General features: G+C 36.9%; 1 protein-coding gene across 2 annotated transcripts in view; it reads left to right on the forward strand.

The window, feature by feature from the left end:
- Positions 1 to 22034, forward strand: part of TMTC1 (transmembrane and tetratricopeptide repeat containing 1) — a 309040-nt gene that overhangs the window by 188877 nt on the left and 98129 nt on the right. For both annotated transcript variants that reach the window (XM_027844461.1, XM_027844462.1), the window contains exon 11: positions 709 to 822. In XM_027844461.1, coding sequence (XP_027700262.1) covers positions 709 to 822 — 114 coding nt within the window. The remainder of the gene's footprint in view (positions 1 to 708; positions 823 to 22034) is intronic.

Genomic DNA, 22034 nt, shown 5'->3' on the forward strand with positions numbered 1-22034 from the left:
AAGATCCTTTTCTCTTTTCTTTGATTTCTTTGGGATAAAGACATAGTAGTGGTATCACTGGGCACAGTTGTGTAGTCCTTTGGGCATAGTTCCAAGTTGCTCTCAAGAATAAGTTCACAATTCCACCAACAGTACATTAGTGTCTCAATTTTCCCTCATCTCCTCCAACATTTGTCATTTTCCTTTTCTGTCATGTTAGTCAGTCTGGTAGGTATGAGGTCGTACCTCAGAGTTGTTTTAATTTGAATTTTCTCTAACCGATAGTGAAATATTTTTTTTCATGGGACTATTGATAGCTTTGATTTATTCTTCTGAAAATTGCCTGTTCATTTTCTTTGACCATTTATCAATTGGGGAATGTGAGCTCATTATGTTTCTAAAGTAAATTCCATATAAAGGGCTATTGGGCTCTTCTCTGTGCTCAATCAGTATTTCTGGTATGTAAAAAAGGCCTTTAGATCTACATGAAGAAAGATGTTATGTTGTGGATGTGTGTATTCATATATATGCCTGAAAGAGCATATGACTTTTTGTTTTCATAGGCATTTGAACAGGTTTTTAGTAACCTTAATTAGATCAAAGTAGCTATATTCTGAATACAAGTGCATAACATTTCAGAGTGAAAACAGACTAAGCAAGCTGATAGTATTCTTAAACAGATCTATTCACTTCCTTCTCCCCTTACTTCCTCTTTTTTTTTTTCCTTAGATCTGGAGTTGAAACTTTGCCCCATAATGCTAAGGTGCATTACAATTATGCTAATTTCTTGAAAGACCAAGGTCGCAATGGAGAAGCCATCTATCATTACAAGACTGCCCTCAAGTAAGTTTTCTGCTATGGTATTGTTCACCCTTGTGCTGTCTAGTTTTATTTGATGCATTCTGTCCTGATGGACAACGTGTTTTGTTTTTATTCTGATGATACGTAGATTCTTTGTTATAGATTTAATTTCTTGAGATGAAAGCTTTTTGACTTTTTCGATGCAGTAACTTGGGATTTATTCAACTTTTTGTGCATTCTTATAAAAACTTCTAGAGCTATCCTCAAAGCTAGGAAGACCTGATTTCAAGTCACACCTCTGACATATACTAGCTGTCTCACTTTAAGCAAGTTATTTAACTTCTCTCAGCTCTGGGCAAGTTTCTAATATGTAAGATATAGATATTTATATTTATATTTCATGCAGTGGAAAAAATTAATCCTGTCTTGACTGCATTGAAGTAAGACTCCAATTATAAGAAATATAATTGTCATATTGTAAATATAATGGAAAAAATAAAACTTTTCAAATATATGCACATCAATATTCAAAATAAATAATACTTCCTTCCAGGGGCGTGCTGGTAAATGTGTAACAACCCTTTCCTCCAAAAGAATGCATGATACACTGTTAGGTTTAAGTTGCATCCCTATCACTATCTTAATGCAAGACAATCAACAAAACAAATCAAGTCCCGATTTGTAGCATTTGCCAATTTCTGAGGTATCAATAAATGCTCACACTGAAAATTTAACAATAAGATCTCATAATCAATCTGGTATGAGGTAGGTCCAGTACATTTCTGCCACACTCCTTTTTTTTACCACAAACCCTGCCAGCTGTAGATATGTTTGTTTCTTCTTTGAAGGAAAGCACAAAAGTGAAGCAAAGAATGACCCATCCATATTCAAGATCAGTCACAGGTAGCTTTTTTTTTTTAATCTTATCTATTAAGGTTTCTAGGTGGCTCAGTATATAGAACACTGGACTCGGAGTTAGGAAGATCTGAGTTCATATTTGGCCTAATAGTTACAAGCTGTTTGACCCTGGGCAAGTCACTTCTCCTCTGTTTACCTCTGTTTCCTCAACTGTAAAATGGGAATAATAATAGCACCTACCTTGGGAGTTTATGAGGATAAAATGAGATAATATCTGCAAGGTGCATTGCAAACCTTCAATTATTATATAAATGCCAAGTGTTATTTTAAATATTTAATAATAATTAATAATGACTAATATATACATATATAGTGCTAAATGTTTACCTTTAGAAAACACTAGCTACATCATCTGATTTAATTACAGCCATTCCTAAAAGGTTTCAGATATGAAGGAATTCAGAAACCCTAATTAATTTGTGTTTATAAATTAATCTAATTTTGCATTCCAACAGTTGCAAGCACCAAGAAGGTAAAATAAGTCTTCTCTTAAGGTGTATTCCCTGCTGCTCAAGCAACAGGTTTCAATGTCCATTCTCACTACTGTTTCTACAGAACTCCTCTGGATGTAGAATGCTGTTTTTCACAATGATTGGCCTATATTTGATCTCATATACTGTGCCATTCCCCTTCTAGAAATATATTTTTAAATACATGCCAAGAGAATAGGAGGCAGAATGGTGTAGTAAAAAATACACTAGAGTATAGGTATTGGGAGAACTGGGTTCTAGACCAGGCTCTGCAACTAACTTGTTGCATGGTACTGGACAAAACATGTTTCCTCTCTAGACTTCAGTTTTCTCTTCTGCAAACTAGAACCATGGGATTCAGAACTGGAATGGACCTTTGAGGCCATCTAGTCCAACATACTTATTTTACAGATGAGGAAATTGAGTCCTGGAGCAGTTACACAGATAGTAAATAACAGAGTCAGGATTCAAACTCAGGACCTCTGGTTCCAAATGTAGTGTTTTTTCCAAAGCAAATATTTATTAATGGCCTTTTATGGGTACATTATAAATTCATGTTATCCATCTTCAGCCAGTCCTTTACTACAACAAGGCATTATTCTTCCCTAATTGAGTCCCTCAAAAGATTTTGTAAACCTTCCCTTCTCTCCTCAAGCTTCTCTTACCTCTACTCTACCAGCCCTCAGGTGAGGACCTTGTCATTTATTTTAATGGGAAAATTAAAGTCATTTGACTTGAGCTTATTCTTCCCATTTCTTTATCTCAAAAATCTTTGACATCATTATCTCCTTTCTCCTACTTTCCTTTAGTTTCTGACAATAATATGGCCCTTCTCCTTGCCAAGCCAACCCCTCCACATATACTCTGAATATCATTCTTGACTGTCTTCTCCAACAGATCGCAACTTCAATAATCCCCCTTCTCTGTAATTTTTTGGCCTCTCTATCTACTGGTTCCTTCTGTTATTGTCTTCTAACATAGCCAAGTCTCCTTTAAAAAAAAAAAAAACAAAAACCTTTCACTAGCCCCTCACACCCCTCAAGCTTTTCTCACCTTCTCATCCACACTCTTAGAAAAGACTATCTATATTCTTTGGCCTCACGTCTTCTCCTCTCATTGTATTATGGTTTGCATTATCATAATTCTATTGAAACCACTGTCTCCAGATTTACAAATCATTTCTTAATTGTCATATCTGATGGTGTCTTCTCAGTCTACATTTTTCTTTACATGCTGCATTGAACACTTTAGACCATTCTTTCCTCTTTGGGCTTTGTTACAACACACTTTTCTGTGTCTCTGTCTTGTTCACCCAGAGTCTTAGGAACTGAAGTCTACCATCTCCCCAGTAGGAGATTTTTAGCCTCTGGCACTAAGCTCGTTAGAACAAAGAACCGGGTTAAACTAGATGGCTGCTGGGGTCCCTTCTAGCTCTTAAATTTTGGGATTCTGGACCTTTCCAGCTAGCTAATGCTTTTAGACTTAGTCTTTTTCTTTTTTAAAAAATTCTACCTTTGAATAATGGGGTTTTATTTCAGTATGGAAGACCTCACTCTAACTTATAGTGATTTTAATTTTAATCTTTGAAAGCTAGACTATAAACTAGGCAGTGAGTATTTGCCTGATGACTAGTAGATTATTAAATACCTTTAGGAAAAGACTCAATAGGTTTTGAAGCTATTCACCCAGGTAGCTGTGTGGGTGAGAAACAAACACAGAAATAATGCCAAGCCCACTGGGCAAGGTCATTTTCTTTTCTGCTAGCCCAGCCAAATTCCTAATCCTAGCCCTCTTATGTTCTAGTAAAAACCTGAAAGGGGTTTTACAGAAAAACCATTACATAAAATTGCACAATAATGGTCAAAGTGCAATCAGAACAAAAATTGCAAGCCAGTTGAGCACCCAATATTTATTGAGCATCTGTTTTGCTAATCTGTTATGTTCGTTTCTGTCAATGGATTGAGATCTGTGTTAATGAATGGAGCATTCACTCCCAGTGGAAATATAAGTCTTTGAAATATGCGTTGATAAGGATGATTATTTTGTTGAAATTTCATAGTTAATTAATCCAAAGCAATTAAATAAGAGGCTGTGTGTATAGTAGATAGGAGGTAACCCTTGATATCTGGAAGATCTGGGTCGAAGTCCTTTTGACACGTATTAGTTGTATAACCAATGTCAAGTCACCATTGCACCCACACAACTCCTTAAGACTAGAAGTTAGAATGGTTTTGATCTGCATGTCAGTACAAGGAATTCTCAGCCTTATGAATCTCCCAATGAAATCATAGGTCTAGCCTAAAAAAAAAAAAAGAAAAGAAATATCTGTAAATATTAGTTCTCATAGAATGAAAGTATTCCATATTGTTGTTTAGTAGAATTACTTAGCAATGTATTAGAGTGAACTAGGTGCAAATCATGCAAATGTAAGAAAGTGAACTAAAATTAATCCAAGACACTAGCCAAGTTAAAATTGTGCAATCAGGTTTATATTATGTCCCCAATGTAACAGAGCTTTTCTTACCTTTCCTGTAGCTATAACAGGCATACTTCCCTGTTATTTCAATTAAAGACTCTTTATTCCTCAACTCCTGGTTTTGATTTATTTTAGGAGTTGACAATATAAACCTGTCCTGCTTCTATGTGCTTTTTTTTGAAACTCTTATTCTCTGCTTAGTTCAAAATTTAAAATTAATTAAAAATTAAAATTAAAAAATTAAAAACTGTTTCAGTGGCTTTTTTGTTACTACTATAACTAAAAATAAAACAAAACAAAAAACAAAGAGGGAAAAAGTCTTTGTAACATATAAGCATGGCAGTGCAGCAAATCCACTCAGTTACCATGTTCAAAAATGTATATTATTTTCTGTACTTTGAGCCCATCTTTCTCATAGGAGGTGAACATGATTCATCATAAGTCCTCTCGAGGCATTTTTCATCATGGCTTTAATCAGAGTTCTTATTCTTTCAAAGCTGTTTTTCTTTATAACATTAATGTCCTTGAATAAATTGTTCTGGTTCTGTTCACTTCATTCTGCATCAATTCATTTTATATAGGGTTCTCCAAAATTATCTCATCATTTTCTTTCTGATGCAATAATATTCTGTTACATCACTATACCACAGTTTGTCCAGCCATTTCCCAAATGGTAGGCACTGTCTTAGTTTCCAATTCTTTGTTTTTCTTTTCTCTTTTAATTCCCTCCTTCAGAATCCAGAAGTTTGTTGTGTTTATGACTATTCCCTCCCTACTATCATCCTCCCTCTTAACTTACCTTCCCCATCCCAACCTGTCTCTCTGTTGAGTTTATTGTATAAAACTTTCATTTGCATATATTCAACCTTGTTTTGCCAATCAAAACAAGATTGAAGTTCATCTAATGCTCACTTCCCCACTCCCACTTCCACATTATTCATACCAGTTACAAGGAATGGCAAATTTCACTCCCTTCCTCATTCCTTTTACACTACAGTTTTATTTTTGCCTACCTTTTCTTTCCCCTCTTAAAATCAATGTGTGCCCTCACCCCTCTTTTTTTTTCTTATTTGAAGGAGGACATTCCTTTTCCCTTTATTAGAATATTAGATGTGTTTACATCATACAGCTCCTTCTAACCAATAAATTTATAGCTCCTTCTGAACAATAATTTACTTCTAGTCAATAAATTTACCTTTCTAGTTTTCTCTTGACTCTTGGACATATATTTCAGAGTTCCTACTTAGTTCTGACCTTTGCTTGGAAATACCTTTATTTTATTCAAGTTCCGTTTTCCCCCTGTAGTCTTGTATTCATTTTTTGCAGAGTGAGTTATTTTGTGTTAAAGTCCACACCATTTGCTTTTTGAAATGTTGTATTCCAGGATCTCTTGTTTACAGTAGAAACTATTGGTCTTATGTGATTCTAATTGTAGTTCCTTGGCACCTGAACTCCTTTCTAGTTGCTTGTAGTATTTTTTCTTTGATGTGGGAGCTCTGTGTTTTATTTATGACATTCCTGGGACTTTTCCCCTTGGAATTTCTTTCAGCAAGTGATTGGTGGATTCTTTCTGTCTTTACTTAGCCCTTTAGTTCTAAAGATCCTAGCAGTTTTCATTGTAAGGATGTTGAAATAGGACTTGTTAAAAGGATTTTTACTGAGCCAGTCTCTAACCCAAGAATGCTTGAAGCTGCACAAGTAGGCCTAGAGATGGGAGTGCCAGTAATCAAGTAGTTTAATTAATCAGTTTCAGAGTGAGGAATGTTCTCTTAGCTGAAATAAAAACACAGGTTATATATTTAAATCACAAGTAGGGAATGCGGGGGGAAGGTGGATTATAAACAATCATTTAGTGTTTTCCTGCAAGAAACCTACAAGTTCCACAATACATTAATTCTGGAGTCAAGTCTTTGCAGGTTGTGACCACCTGCCCTAGAGTACAGAACCAGAGTTCTGTGATGGGAACAGGTTCTACAATCTTTGATTTGCTTCATTTAAGGTCCAGTGATTGTGAGCATTGTCAGAGTTTTCATTAATCAGCTTAAGCTGCATTGTGAGCTCTGACTCTGGAGCCAGAGAGGCAGCTCTTGAGAAAACTAAATTATTAGCGTATTCATTACACACATCATATCAATTCATATGAAAATTCTAAATTCCTTTATCAGACTCAAGCTAATTTTCTTTAAGTAATGATTTTCGGAAGTCCAATGACCTGCTTTTCAATTCCGCTGTTTTTGATATCCAATGTCTTTCATTTTCTTTTTTTTTTATCATTTTAATTTTGTTCTAATAGTTCTTGCTTTCTTGGAATAATTGATTTTCATTTGATTTATCCTAGTTTTCAAGGAGTCTGTACTTGGGTAAGGTTTACTAAGTTTCTTCTCTAAAACTATTCTTCCAATTCTTTCCTCCAGAGCTTTTCTTTCTGTTCTTTCTTGCTTGCTTCATTTCTTCTAGGTAATAGTTTAGTCCTTGTGGAAAAATCGATTTTTTCCTTTGAGTCTCTTCTTGAAATTGTTATGGCATTATAATCTCCCTCTACTCTAGATTTTGGGAGCATTTCTGGATCTCCAATAATTTTTTTATAGTGGTAGATGTCTTCTTGGTTCACTTGACTTCCTCTCAAAGACATAGTAACAATATACAGATTATAGTTATAAGGTACCTTCCCAATAGTCCAATCTGTATTCAGGGGTTTAGAACAACGTTAGAACTTAGAACAACAAATGAGTGTGGCTGATTGCCTCCTCTATTTAAACTTATTTGAATATTTCCAGTACTATATGATTCAGATTTTAGTTTTAAGATTCTATCTATTTGTTCGATTTCAAGTTTTTCTAGTTGATTGCTGCTAAAACAGGAAGTAGAAAATAAACATCTGACCATTGTCATAGTTGATCACAAATAAAATAAAGACAACCAGGCAAACAAATTAGGGTGTATACACTGTGACAGGAAGTTACAAACTAGTGCATGTGATCTGATAAGCAAATTCTTAGACAATGAAAAGTTGGCAACACTCTTGACTTTGAACACTTCTGTTTGCGTCAGATCAAAAGGAAATAACTCTGAAAGCAAGCATAAATCTAAACTTTGGCTTTATTAACTGCATCATTAATTAAGTCCTTCTATTATGACCACAATCCACTGCTGTTGTGCTCAATCTATGGAATATTAATTGAAGGCTTCAACTTAAGAGTAGAGAAATAGGGGGTATACCTCTGGTATGAGGACTGCCAAGCCCTTTTCAGGATTGCTTTCCAACTTTGGTGTCCACCTGATCCACCTAACCCTCATGTGTGGTTCTAAGAAGCTGTAGCATGCACAGTGCACATACCCCAGTAAACCGTTTTAGGAGATGGGCTAAACCAGGTTAAAGGTAACTGAGGGGTTTCAAACCCATCAGTGAGTTAGGGGGGTGACTACCCTAAGCACGTGAAGACTTCCCTTGGGTGGATGGGTAGATGAGAATAATTTGTTTAAATGGCCATGAAGGCAGTTGAAGCAAGCAATGTGGAGTGTTTAGAGTTTGGTTAGACATTGAAGATGTCAACGTCATCCACTGCACCTGGAGCCAGCACCAGTTGTCTTGACTCTGTCCTGCCACAGGACTGTGATGACTCTGGAAGAGAGAGTGAAGCTGATGACTTTGTGCAGCTCTACCTCACTTAAATCCAATTTAAGCATGAATCAAAAGATATCACCCATCCATTTTACCATTTTTACCTATCTCAAAGTCCTATGTATCTCAAAGTCTTGTGGTGACAGCCAAGAGACGAAGCAGCAGGTGCAGATATACTGGGAACTGTAGTCACAATCCTGCACACAGGCAGCCCAGGCCATAGGGTTGTCTTTTCACTGGAAGCAGAGTGGGATTTGATAGCCCCTTGAGCAGCCAGATCACACTGCTCACTTCTTAGTGTAAGGAAGGGGCTAGAAAAGGTGCCCTAAAAATTGCCTGCTTACCCAACCCTGGCCTGATTACTGCTACCACCAGGGATCCCACCCTATGGTTGAAACACATGCAAAAAAATATACAAAAACTTCTGCAAAGAGGATTCCACTCACCTTCAATACATTGAAGGTGTGCACACTTTTAGACAACATAAAATCCAGTAGGCCTGTAACAGCTCTTGTTGTGAGAGAACCCAGCAGGCATCACATCTAAATAACAGTCCTGAGTGAAACAATGCTGGCAAACGAAGGCCAGCTTACTGAAGTTGGAATTGGATACATATTTTTCTGGAGTGACCACAGTGAAGGGGAGCACCATGAAGCTGGTGTAGGTTTTGCAGTCAAAACTAACCTAGTAAACAAGCTTGTATACATACCAAAAGAGGAATGTTAGGCTCATGACAATGTGATTGCGACTTGCAGGAAAAGGCTACGTCACCATCATCAGTGCTTGTGCTCCCACCATGATGAACTCTGATTAGGTCAAAGAAAAATTTTATGAAGACCTAGAGACCCTTATCATCAGTGTGCCAAAATAGGGTGAGCTTATAATTCTAGGAGACTTTAATGCTAGAGTAGGCTCAGACTACCACACATGGCAGGGAGTCTTTGGGAGGAATAGAGTTGGAAACAGTAAGAGCAATGGTCACTTACTGCTGAACACTTGTGTATCTCATGACCTTCTCATCGTCAACACTGTCTTCCATTTACCTAAACACAATAAAATTTTGTGGATACACCCTTGCAGAAAGCATTAGCATTGAATAGACTACGTAATTGTAAGGAGAAGAGACAGATGGATGTGAAGTGATGAAAGCAATGTGTGGTGCAGAGTGCTAGACTGACCACAGACTTATCCTCTCCCAGCTAAATATTCACATTCCACAAAAGCAGTGGCCCCAAGGCAAAATGACTACCAGAAGAATTACTGCCTGCAGATCAGAGAACATCTCTGAGCAGGAACAGTTTGTTGCTAACTTGGAGGGAAAGTTGAACCAACACACAGTTGGCAACAGTGGAACAAAAAAGGAGTGGGCAGCTTTCAGAGAGTACAGCACTGCATTTGCTCATCTGGATCAGAACACTTGCAAACATCAATACTGGTTGGATGAAAATGATGGGGAAATTCAGAAGCTGATAACCAAGAAATGAGAACTCCACAGGGCACAGCAGGATAGTTCATCCATCTCTAAGAAGACAGCATTTCATTCCATCAAAAGTGACATACAAGTGAAGCTTAGAGAGATACAGGATTCTTCCTCCATAAGAAGGCAGATGAAATTCAGTTTTATGCTGATAGTAACAATCCAAAGGACTTTAATGATGCCCTGAAGGCTATTTATGGGCCAAAGACTTATGGTGCATTTTAACTACTTAGTGCTGATGGAGCCAAATTGATTAGTGATAAGGCACGATCCTGGAAAGAAGGGCTGAACACTTCCTTAGTGTTCTCAACAGACCATCATCAATCAGTGCTGAAGCCATTGACTGTTTACTTCAGATTGAAGTTAATCCCTCCCTAGCTCAAGTTCCAACTGAAGAAGGGGTTTTGAATGCCATTAGGCTCCTTTCATGTGGCAAAGTACCTGGTGCTGATTCTGTTCCACCTGAGATTTACAAGGTGAGGGGTGCATTGCTCATACAAAAGCTGACTGAAATCTTCTGGGTTATATGGCAAGAGGAGATTATCCTTCAGGAGTTCAAGGATGCCTCCATTGTCTATCTGTATAAAAGTAAAGGAAATATATTCTCCTGTGACAATCACAGGAGGTGGAGCGGGGTCTCTCTCTTAGTCACTGCTGGCAAGATTCTTGTCAGAGTTCTCCTTAATAGGCTGATCCTTAACCTGGAATATGGTCACCTACCTGAGAGCCATGGCTTCAGAAAGGGCTGAGGAACTGTCAATATGGTGTTTGCTGCCTGACAACTCCAGGAGAAATGTCAAGAGCAGAACAGAGGTCTGTAAACAATGTTTGTAGATATGACCAAGCCTTTGATGCAGTTAGTTGTGAGGGCATATGGAAAATTATGTCAAAATTTGATTGCCCTTAGAAGTTCATCAGTATTGTGTATCAATTTCACAATGGCATGCTCGCCCGGGTTCTGGATAATGGATGATGCTCTCATGCATTTTCAGTCGCCAGTGGAGTGAAACAAGGTTGCTTGCTTGCCACCATGCTTTTTAGCACAGTGTTTTCAGCCATATTGTCAAATGCCTTCAATGAGGACAAACACGGCATCAAGGTCAGATACCACACTGATGGTAAATTCTTCAACTTGAATAGTCTACAAGCCAAGACCAAACTGGAGAGAGTGTTGGTGCAGATTGTTTGTTTGCTGATGATTCTGAACTTAATGCATCCTCTGAAGTTGAGATGCAACAAAGTATCGACCAATTCTCTGCTGCTTGTGCTAATTTTGGCCTAACAGTTAACATCAAGAAAACACAGATGTTCCATCAGCCAGCACCGCACCATCCATACATGAAACCATCAATTACAGCAAATGGAGACGTTTTGAATACTGTGGATAAGTTCACTTACCTTGGCAATATACTTTCTAGGGATGTACACATTGATGATGAGGTTGACACATGCATTGCCTGAGCTACCTCAGTGTTTGGGAGGCTCTGAAGGAAAGTGTGAGAGAAAAGAGGTATTAGGCTGCCTACCAAACTCATGGTCTACAGACATTGTGCTGACCTCATTGCTGTATACCTGTGAAACCTGGAGAGTATAGCAGCGCCATACCAGAAAACTGAATCACTTCCATTTGAATTATCTTAGTAAGATTGTGAAGATCACCTGGCATGATAAGGTATCAGACACAGAGGTTCCTTCTCGAGCTGAACTGCCAAGCATTCAAATTCTATTGCAGAGAGCTCAGTTCCGATGGTCTGGCCACGTTATTCAAATGCCAAATGCATGCTTACCAAAAAGACTATTTTATGGAGAGCACACACAGGGCAAGTTCTTACATGGTGGTCAGAAAAAGTGATACAGATACTCTCAAGGTCTCTCTTAAGAAATTTGTAATTGATAATGTGACATGGGAGACACTGGCACAGGACTGCCCAGCAAGGTATGCTGTCATCAGAGAAGGTGCTGTGTTCTGTGAGTAAAGCAGAATTGAAATAGCTCAAAAGAAACATGAGATGCACAAATTTAGGGAATCCACCCTGAGTGTTTACAGGACTATATGTGACTGACCTGTGGTAGAGCATTCCCAGTTTGTATTGGTCAGATCAGCCACAGTCAGACACACTGTAATTTGACTCTAACATAGTGATGTCATTTTGGTCCTGTTAGAGAACAAAGGACAACAACAACTAGTGAAATATAAACCAGGTTGAAGTTTTATTTAAATTTTCTGTAGCACCTATTGTAAGGTTACACAAAGGTATAATGTTATGAAAGTTTTTTCTAATTCTGAAGACTTTTTCAGGGGTATACTTTATTGAGTTATAGCGCTTACTTCATGTGACCACAGCACTACCCTATCCAATGGGTGGAGGAATCTCGTTTAAAAAGTTTCTTTAGTAACAAGTTCATTTCATGGCCTAAAATGACTGACCAAAGGAAACATAAATCATTTATACAAAGCGATTCAGTATCAGCTACATATTTATAATGGGAAATTGGTAGTGAACCAAAGATTTCTTTGTACTTGTATATAGGTTCGGGTTTTGTTTTTGTTGCTTTCTCTGACAATACTGAAGCAAAGAGGCTCTTCAGTTTTATATAAATGAGCCATTTTGCTCTTTTTTTTCTTTGCAGTTTTCCTTCTACTTGTTACTTAATAAATGCCTACTAGGCTCATTAAGATCCCCTGTGATTTTCATTTTGATATGCTGAATATCCAAAGACCCAGTGACTGGGAATGAAATAGGATATTAATATAATTTCCTCCTTTACTACTTTAGCTTGGTGAGGGGGGGAACCACATTAATTTCAAATCAAGAACCCAGTAAATGCTGTAACCAGAATTGAGTTTCTCAAGCATTTAAATTGTTTTTGAACTTTTGAGTTAAGAGAGCTAAAAATTCTGTATGGATTATAGGTTATTTACATAACAACCATTTTGTTCTATCTCAGCCCCCTTTTCTTTCAACTCACACAATATCTCTACACCTGTGATCTTATTTGCTTTAAAAAGAGGAAAAAAAGTGCTTTCTTCTACTTAATCATTGTAAGTTTTAAAAGGTACTACCCTATAGGTAGTTAGCATGTTAAGTAAGTCATCATCAGCTCTTTAAAAGTCTGGAAAGCTCATGATATTTTACATTGGGCCTTCAAAAAGAGTTAGAAAATGCCAGTCTGTGCTTTTGTGTAGGTGTACAGAGGAGCTCTTTATTGGCTTTAAAAAGGAGATGGAAAATAATTATTAACAAGAGTTTAATAAAATATAAGTGTAGAAGTTAAAGGCAAGATAGGTATTGATTTATTCTGATAATTATTGCAGCCACAGAGAACTTTCCTGAATTATTCATTTTACCAACAGAAAATCCCCTACTTGACTTTTCTTGAGAAAAAAAAATTCCAGTCTAATTTAAGCATGTATTTAATTTAAAAGGAAACCCTGAGAGTATGTTATATTTGCATATAATACAAGGAAAGCAGCTAGGTGCTATAGTTGATAGAGTGCTGGGCCTGGAGTCAGGAAAACTTATGTTCCTGAGTTCAAATCTGGCCTCAGACACTTATTAGCTGTGTGACGCTAGGCAAGTCACTCAACCCTGTTTGGCTCAGTTCCTCATCTGTAAAATGAACTGGAAAAGTAAATGGCAAACCACTGCAGTATCTTTGTCAAGAAAACCCCAAATGGGGTCACAAAGAGTCGGGCATGACTGAAACAACTGAACAACAACAACAACAACAACAACAAAAATATATTTCAAGACTATCACATTGACCAGCCAGATACTACTTCACTGAGGCCAAAGGGGTTGGCAACCTTCTCCAATCCCTGCCCTTTATATGTCTGTGATGTTTACCCTGGGTTCATTTTTCTGGGGTTCCCTGTCAAGGAAACTCTCCCAGCCCCCAATATTTCAATTCACCTATACCTCAGATTGCTGAGAAACAATTCTGGTTTTTGACTGTAGTCTAAGGGGTTCTCCTCAGCCATGGGCCAATAGATTGGGGTGCAGTAAAAAGTACCAATAGAATAAACACAAATCAAATAATACAGGAAATACAGGTATTTCTGCACAGAACAGGGAATGTTAAGCAATGACATCACAGAATGATTAGTTGAAAAGCTAATATATATAGTCAAGCCTCATTGAGACATTTACAAACAATGTCTTTGTAAGGGCTGCTAGTTAGTCATTTTACATGGTTCCTCCTTTCTGGTGGTCTTTCTCTCTCTTTGAGCAACTCTTTCTCTTTTGGAGTCTACTTCTGCACGCTTGCCATAGTAACTTCTTGGGTAGCCACTACCCTGCTGTTCCTGTACCTCGCAAGGGAAGACACCTTTGAAGATCTCATAAGTTCTTGTGCCAAAGGAAGAAAAGATATAAATGAGTGATGGCCCTATCTTGGGTACAGGCTTGTTTAGGAGGCCATGAAACTCTCAGCAGCCAGGTAGGAGAAGTATAACCCCCTCCCTGGCCCCAACTCTCAAGGAAGCTCAGAGAGTAGTCCTTACAAGGAAGTCCGTCCCTTTACGTATCCATGAAGATCTGGATCAGTAGCCAATTAAAAAACTTTTCATCAACACACATTATAAACCCCTGAGTTCTCATAATTTACAAGAAGTAATCAGAGGATACCTGTGTTTGCTCTGAATTGAAAGGAGATAAGGGCCCCTCCATCCTGGATGAAGGAATGCAGGTCTACCTTGGGCTTTCACGTGCTTGATTAGAATGCTAACTGAGCATACTTCAAGGTAGTATGACAAAAGCATACATCTAAAATTTGTAAAAGACTCCCCTCATCTGGTTGTTGAAACTCTATTTATATGAAATTCAGCTTTTTTCAAAATCAAGGCATCATTTGGCATTTGATTAAGTGGAGGCACAGTAATTTTTACCTAATCAGGTGCATAGAGGCTATTCCTTACAGATCATTATCGTTATCAGTGACCAACCCCACCCTAGCCACCCCAAAAACCCTATACCTTGTATCACCAATATTCTTCCTCGGAGTGCCCACATTTTCTTTCCTTTCTTCCACACATTATTGCTTATTTTAATGTGTGAGATATCAGTGACAGCATTTTTTTCACCCAGTTTTTGAGAAAAGAGCACAATTCTGTATTTAGCTTCAAAAGCACCTGATTATTTCAAAGGCAGTGTGATTATGGGTAGATATAAAATGACATAAGTATAGTATAGAACAGATGTAGAGAGTATATGCTGCATGATATTCTGGACTGAAGTTTTATGGCAGAAATTTTAGTAACAAGTCGACTTCATCATGAAAGTTCTTACAGAATTTTCTGACTTTACTTTAGAACTAGTTTCATCTCAGATATTTATTTCAAGGCCTCTAAAGTCTTAGAAAGTAAGAAAAAGGCCATACTTTATTTTAAAAATCTTTTTCAGGACATGCTAACTTATTATATAACCTCAAGGGAATAAATATCAGAGAGAATTTTCCCTTTATCTTCACATAAAGCATTCCTTAAGTTTTTTTTTAATTTTTATTTATGTTTAATTCCATTAAGGTTTCATTTCACAAAAAAAGACTTTTGGATTAGGCTTAAACTAGTAATAAACTCTCTAACCATTGTTAAGAGAAGTAAATTGTTATTTGACTGCTTCTGATAGAAAATTTTCTTTGGCAAGGGGTAAATATATCCTAACCATCACATAATTAGCATTGTCTCTGAAAAGAGTGTAATACCAACAGTTATAATTATTGTGGTAAGGAAAGGTGGACATGCTTTATTTGTTAGAGTAGCATATCATAGAAAAGCAACAAAACTGTGTTGGCATATATCTAGTTCCACTTGGCTTTCTTTTTCCTGAAAGCCTGATAGTTCCTCCTTAAACAGATAGCTAAGCTTTCATATGGGTCTGGCACATCTGTGTAACTTGGCATCATTTGTCTTGACTTTGGTAGAAACCTGTTCCTCTTGTCCCCCAATTAAATTTATCTTGTTGGATGGTAGAGGACAGTTTTCAAACACATAGTTGCAGTTTTAGGGGAATTTAAGAAGCATAAATCCTTCTTTTTAAAGACTTGTACATATGGCAGAAGGATTTCATTCTCCCCACCATCCGTACATCAGATAATGTACTCAGTGCTGGGGCCATCTCCAGTTGTCCTGATCTTTGTCTTGTCAGTGGACCCAAATGGTTCCAGAGAAGAAAGTGAGGCTGGTAACTTTGCACAGCCCTCTCTCACCTAAATCCAATTCACTTGCAGGTCAAGACATCACTTTCCTGATATCTTGGTTCTCTTCGAAAATGAAGGATAAACACAATGTAATGAATGATGTAGTCAGAAATAAGAAATTATTAATGTGGCACCATGTTGATAATACCCAATGATCCCTCATGAAATATAAACACTTCTGTCTGAGTTAAAATGGGGAATATGGTTGGTTGAGATGAAAACTAACTATGCCCTTGGAAGCTTTAAATAGCTAAGGCCTAGATACAGTCAGCAGTTTAAGAGTTTAGCTATTTGATGAGTTGAAAACAGAGCCATCAGATAAGGAAGAACCCAGTTCTTTACCTCCTGGGAAGAAATGAATTTTCTTTCTAGTTGTGGAACTACTTGCCTAGGAGGAAACATCCCATCTTGCAATTGGAGAGCTAATTCAAGAGGAATGGGTTTATCATTTTGTATCATTAAAATATTGTATAGTTATATTGTATTATACATATAATTTCCAAAATTAAACAAGTATTCAAAAAATCAAATCAAATCTTCTCTCTTCCTCTTGGTGAACCATGAGTCCAGGTTATTGTCTATTCCCAGTGTCTGTCCAAAATATGTACGTTGATGGATGATACTCTCCATTCAGCTTCTCATCATAGTCTGGATAATAGACATTTTTCAACTACTTCATTTATCCATTGTGAGTAGTTAGGCAGACCTCTTTCAAGTGATTATGGATCTCATTTGGGAGACTCTGAGATATTCTAGGGCTTAATGCAATAAATAGAATGTTATCGACTTGTGGGAACATCTGGAGTTCCTTATCTTTTCAATTTGTACTGTGATGGTGTCTAAGATGGTGACATCTTTGGTATACATATCTACCTGTTTTTTATCTTGCTTGATATTAATAATCAGTGTCGCTAAATTAAAGTATTTCTGTTGCATGTTTCTAGAAATCTTAAATGACTGATACATGCAAGGGAGATACCTTGTTGGATTCAGAACTGGTTCAGTTGATAGACTCAAGGAGTAGTTGTTAATTGTTCAAAGTCAGTGTAATAGGAGCTTTTTAATAGGGGACTTTGGGAATCAATTTTTGGCCCAGTGCAGTTTAACATTTTTATCAAGGATTTGAATAAAATCATAGATGATATGCACATCAAATATGCAGATATCATAAAACTGGGAGGAATATATGGTTTAATAAGAGAATTTCATTGAAATTCAAAAAAGACAATTAATTCTGATAATACATAAGCAATTTACAAAAATAAGAAAAGATGAGATCCCATGAAATGTCTTCTCTGATAGAAATGTAGTCTATAGCCAAAGCAGTGATATTAAAAAGAGATAAAGAACTCTAGACCAGTATCCCTAGTGATTATCTGCACAGAATTTTTAAGTAAAATATTAGTGAAAGGCTACAGCAACATGTCAAAAATATTATACACCATGACTATGGTAGATTTATACCAAATATGGAGAGCTGGTTCAATATTCAGAAAACTATAAACAAAATAAGCCATATAATAGCAGCAAAAAAAAATCTATCAGAGCTGAAAAAGCTTTTTTCACAAAATACAACTACTGTTTTTTGTAAAAATAAAATGAATACACATAAGTATAAATGGATTTTTTCTTAAAATATGTGATACCTTGTTAAATTTGGTGCTAGCATTATGTGTAATGGAACTAGAGGTCTTTCTAATAAAATTAAAGATAAAGCAAGGATGTATGTTAACATCATCATTATTTGATATTCTTCTAGAAGTACTGTAACAATTAGAAGAGAAAAAAGAATCCATGGGAATAAGCATAGGCTAAGAGGAAACAAAGTAATCATTTTCTCTGTGGATGATGTGATGGTTTGCCTAGAGAACCCTTGAGAGCCGGCTTATGCAAAGTGGCATGTTATAAAATAAATCCTGTCTTTGAGTATTTTCACTTGCTGACCCCTATGCCTGGCACTCTCTGGTTCCTTACCTGATTCTCAGCTTCCCTGGCTTCCTTCACGTCTCAGCTAAAGTCTAACCTTCTGTAAGAAATCTTCCTTGATCCCCTTTAATGCGAGTGCCTTCCCCCATTGTTTATCTCTAACTTACCTTGTATATGCCTTGTTTGTACATAGTTGATTGCATGCTGTCTCTCTTCCCCACACTCCTGACCCCCATTTGAATGAAAGTTCTTTGAGAGCAAAGACTATCTTTTGCCACTCTTTGTATCTCCAGTTCTTAACATAGTGCCTGGCACATAGTATATACTTAATAAATGCTATCTGACTGATAAATTACCAAGATCTTTTAATACTACCAACAAAACCCAGCAGGAAGAGATAGAGAAATTTCATTTAAAATAACTATAGAAGATAGAAATATTTGGGGACTCACACAGCAACTATATGACTAACTACAACACATTATTCACAGAAATATAGTCCTAAATAATTGGAGAAATAGTAATTGCTTTTGTTTATTAGCTGAGGCAATACAATGAATATGACAATACTAAATTAATTTATATATCCAGTTCCATAACAATCAAGCTACAAAAGTGTTATTTTATGGAGCTAGAAAAAATTGTAATAATATTCATCTGGAAGAACAAAAGGTCAAGAAAATCTCAAGGGAAATGATAAAAAAAGTGGGAAATCAGGATAAACTCTATTATATTATACAAACAATACTAAAAATACATGGCACTAGTTTAAAAAGAAGTTAATTAATGAAATAAATTAGATTAACAGAAGCAAATGAATGAACTAAGCTACTTTTTTTTTTATAAACTCAAAGCTACTGGTGTAAGAACTCACTATTTGACAAAAAACTGCCAGAGAAGCTAGACTGCAGTCCGGCAAAAACTAAATCTAGACCAAAAACTCTCACCATATACCAATTCTAAGACAAGTTCCAAATGGCTACATAATGCAGACATAAAAAGAATGACATCTTAAAACAAATTAGAGGAATAAAGAAAAAATTACCTGTCAGATCTATGGATAGGGAAAGAGTTTGTTGTCAGACAAAGATTAGAGAAGATTACAGATGAAAAAAAAGGACAATTTTGATAACATCAAATGGAAATTTTTGTGCAAACAAAATGAATGCTGTTAAAACTAAAAGAGAAACCACGTTAATGGGAAAAAATATTTGCAGCAAGTTTCTCTTTTAAAGGTTTCATTACTAAGATATATAGGGAGTTGATTCAAATTTATAGTAAGAGCCATTCCTCAACTAATAATTGGTTAAAGGATATGAACAGTTTTCAGAGGAAGAAATCTCAGCTATCAATAACCCTGTGAAAAAAGGAAGTTAGAACTCAGAGGTTCTAAATCATACCCTTCAGATTTTCAAAACAGACAAAAAGGAAAATGATAATACTGACGGGGCTTCAGAAAAACAGGTACATTGATGTACTGTTGCTAGAGTTTTGAATTGGTCCAAACATGCTGGAAAGAAATTGGGAGCTAAGCTTGTTCACTTCTGTATGCTATGTATCTCATGTTCCACTGACCAACCTCTCTTTTTTTAACCACCATAAAATCACTTTTATAGTATAATTTGAGATCTGGTGCTGTTAGACCCCTTCAATCCCACTTTTAAAAACTTTACATTTTGGGGGGCAGCTAGGTTGCACAGTGGATAGAGCACTGGCCCTGGAGTGAGGAGGACCTGAGTTCAAATTTGGCCTCAGACACACAACATTCACTAGCTGTGTGACTCTGGGCAAGTCACTTAACCCCAAATGCCTCAAAAAAACCCCAAAAAAACCCTTTATACTTTTTTCAAATAACAGAATTTATCTGTCTTCCCTCCCCCCCATCAAAATTTTGTAACAAATATTCATAATCAAACAAAGCATATTCCTACATTGCTTTCATGTGTGTCACACTGCATCTTTCTCTCTGTCAGAAGGTAAATAGCATCCTTCATCATCATTTCTATGCAATCATGGTTGGTCCTTGCATTGCTTAGAATTCTTAAGTCTTTCAAAAATATTTGTCTTTACAATGTTTGTTGTTACAGAATAACCTGTTCTACAGGTCTTCCTATTGCTTCCTTTCTCTCGTATGCTGCCTTTCATCTACTCAGTATGTATCTTGTATGTACAAATTTATTTATCTGTTATTGCCATTATTAAAGTATAAGCCCCTTGAGAGCCAGGACTAGTTTTCATGTTTTTGGTTTGTTTGTTTGTTTGAGGGGTTGTTGTTATAACCAGCAGTTAGCAAAGCCTGGCTTGTAGTAAATGCCTAATAAATCTTTGTTAATTAATTAATTGTTTGTCTGGAGAGTTTCTTACATTAATGACATAGTCTTGGGTGAGGCAGTGGCAAGGTATAAAAGCAAGAACATCCTGGGAAGGAAATTGTCTCTATCACCAGAGATTAGCAGTTGTTTTGCAATTTACATTCTTAGAGGGTTGGCTGGGGCATTGAGAACTTAAGTGACCTTTGCCCAGTCTTGCCCAGGCAGTACGTCAGAGCAAAGACTTCAATCCATGTCTTCTTGACTCTTAAGACTGAAATTGATTCTCTCATACCAAATGTGCCCAATTTTAGCAGCAAAATTTTAAGAGTCAGTTTTATATTGTACCTCCACTTGAGTCCTATTCTAAAATTTTATCACGTTATGATGTAAATATATGTATGTGTGTATAAATGTATACCTATATACATATACACACACATATTTCTTCTGAAGGCCAAGCAGACTGAAGGCAAGATCTCACAGGACTATCAAATTAGAAAGGCTTTTGATATATCTTGAAGATGGTCTGTATTCCTGTCATCCAAGAACAACCCTAATTATATGTTCATCTAGATTCACCACATTGGTCAAAGGGTGATGGATTTTTTTCACCCACAGTAAGTTAAAACAACCATCTAGTAAGAAAATAGAGGGGTTATAATAGCCACTGGTAGAAGGAATACTAAAATATATATAAAATGTGTGTGTTGTCCAAGTAAATGATGTATTTCCACATGAGTTGTCTAAATGTAGATCTCAGGAAGTTGTGAATAAATATTTCTGGGAGACTTTGATTCTTCCCTTCAGGAAAGCAGGAGAAGGGCTATGAGGCTAGAGTACTGGACTAGAATTATGTTGATTTGCTTCCTAAATATTACTTGGTTAAGGAAAATGATTTTGAGATTTAAGCTGCTTCCCCGATGTGTTGCATAAAGGGGTGTAACTTATATCTGAAGGTGTGACCCTTTCCCACTAAATGCTATATAAAAGACCATGACGAATAGTGAATAAATCCATTTATCTAAGCAGGTAGCAAAGAGAAATGAGAGAGAGACAGAGACAGTGAGACTAGTCTTACTGAAAGAGAAATAGCATGAAGTCTCTAGGGAGGCATCTGACAATCAGTGACATGGAAATCGGCTTCTCTATGTGTCTGCCATTTCCCAAAACCTCTTTTCTTTCTCTCTGCATTTCTCCCTGAAAAAATTCTGAAACCTGTCTTGCAGCAATAAGAAAGAAGAAAATCTCTCTTTTCCCAGGCTCTCACTTCAACTCTGCTCCTCAAAGAATTTTGATTAATCATTCTCTCTGATTAAGAGACTGTTATGCCGGTGTGCAAAGCTTGAACCTCTAGTTACACATACAAGACCACAGATGCATAACTGACACAATATATTGTACACCAAAAATTTTAAATAGGCACAGATTCACTAAATAAAGAGTCTTAGAGGTAGGTTAGAGAGCAAAGATGGTGGAGTAAGGCAGGAGCTAGCCTGAGCTCTCCCAAATTCCCCTCCAGACAATTTAAAAATAATGCCTCAAAATGAATTCTGGAATGGCAGGAGCAATAAAAGGATGAGGTAAAACAATTTACAAGCCCAAGACAACTTAGAACTAGAGGAAAAGTCAATCTCACTGAGGTGAGAGTAGAGTGCATTCCAGTGCAGGCAGCCTGAGCAAATTAGCAGCAGTCTGCGCCCAGCACAAGCCAGCAGTGAGGCCTCATGCTCAGTGCACCCCAACAGCTAGGCCCCACACCCAGTGCAAGCCAGAAGCAAGGCCCAGTGCCTAGTGCAAGCCAGAAGCAAGGCCCAGTGCCTAGTGCAAGCCAGAAGCGGGGCCCAGTGCCTAGTGC

Source organism: Vombatus ursinus, unplaced genomic scaffold (assembly GCF_900497805.2).
Source record: "Vombatus ursinus unplaced genomic scaffold, bare-nosed wombat genome assembly UNPS02014941.1, whole genome shotgun sequence".
Lineage (NCBI taxonomy): Eukaryota > Metazoa > Chordata > Mammalia > Diprotodontia > Vombatidae > Vombatus > Vombatus ursinus.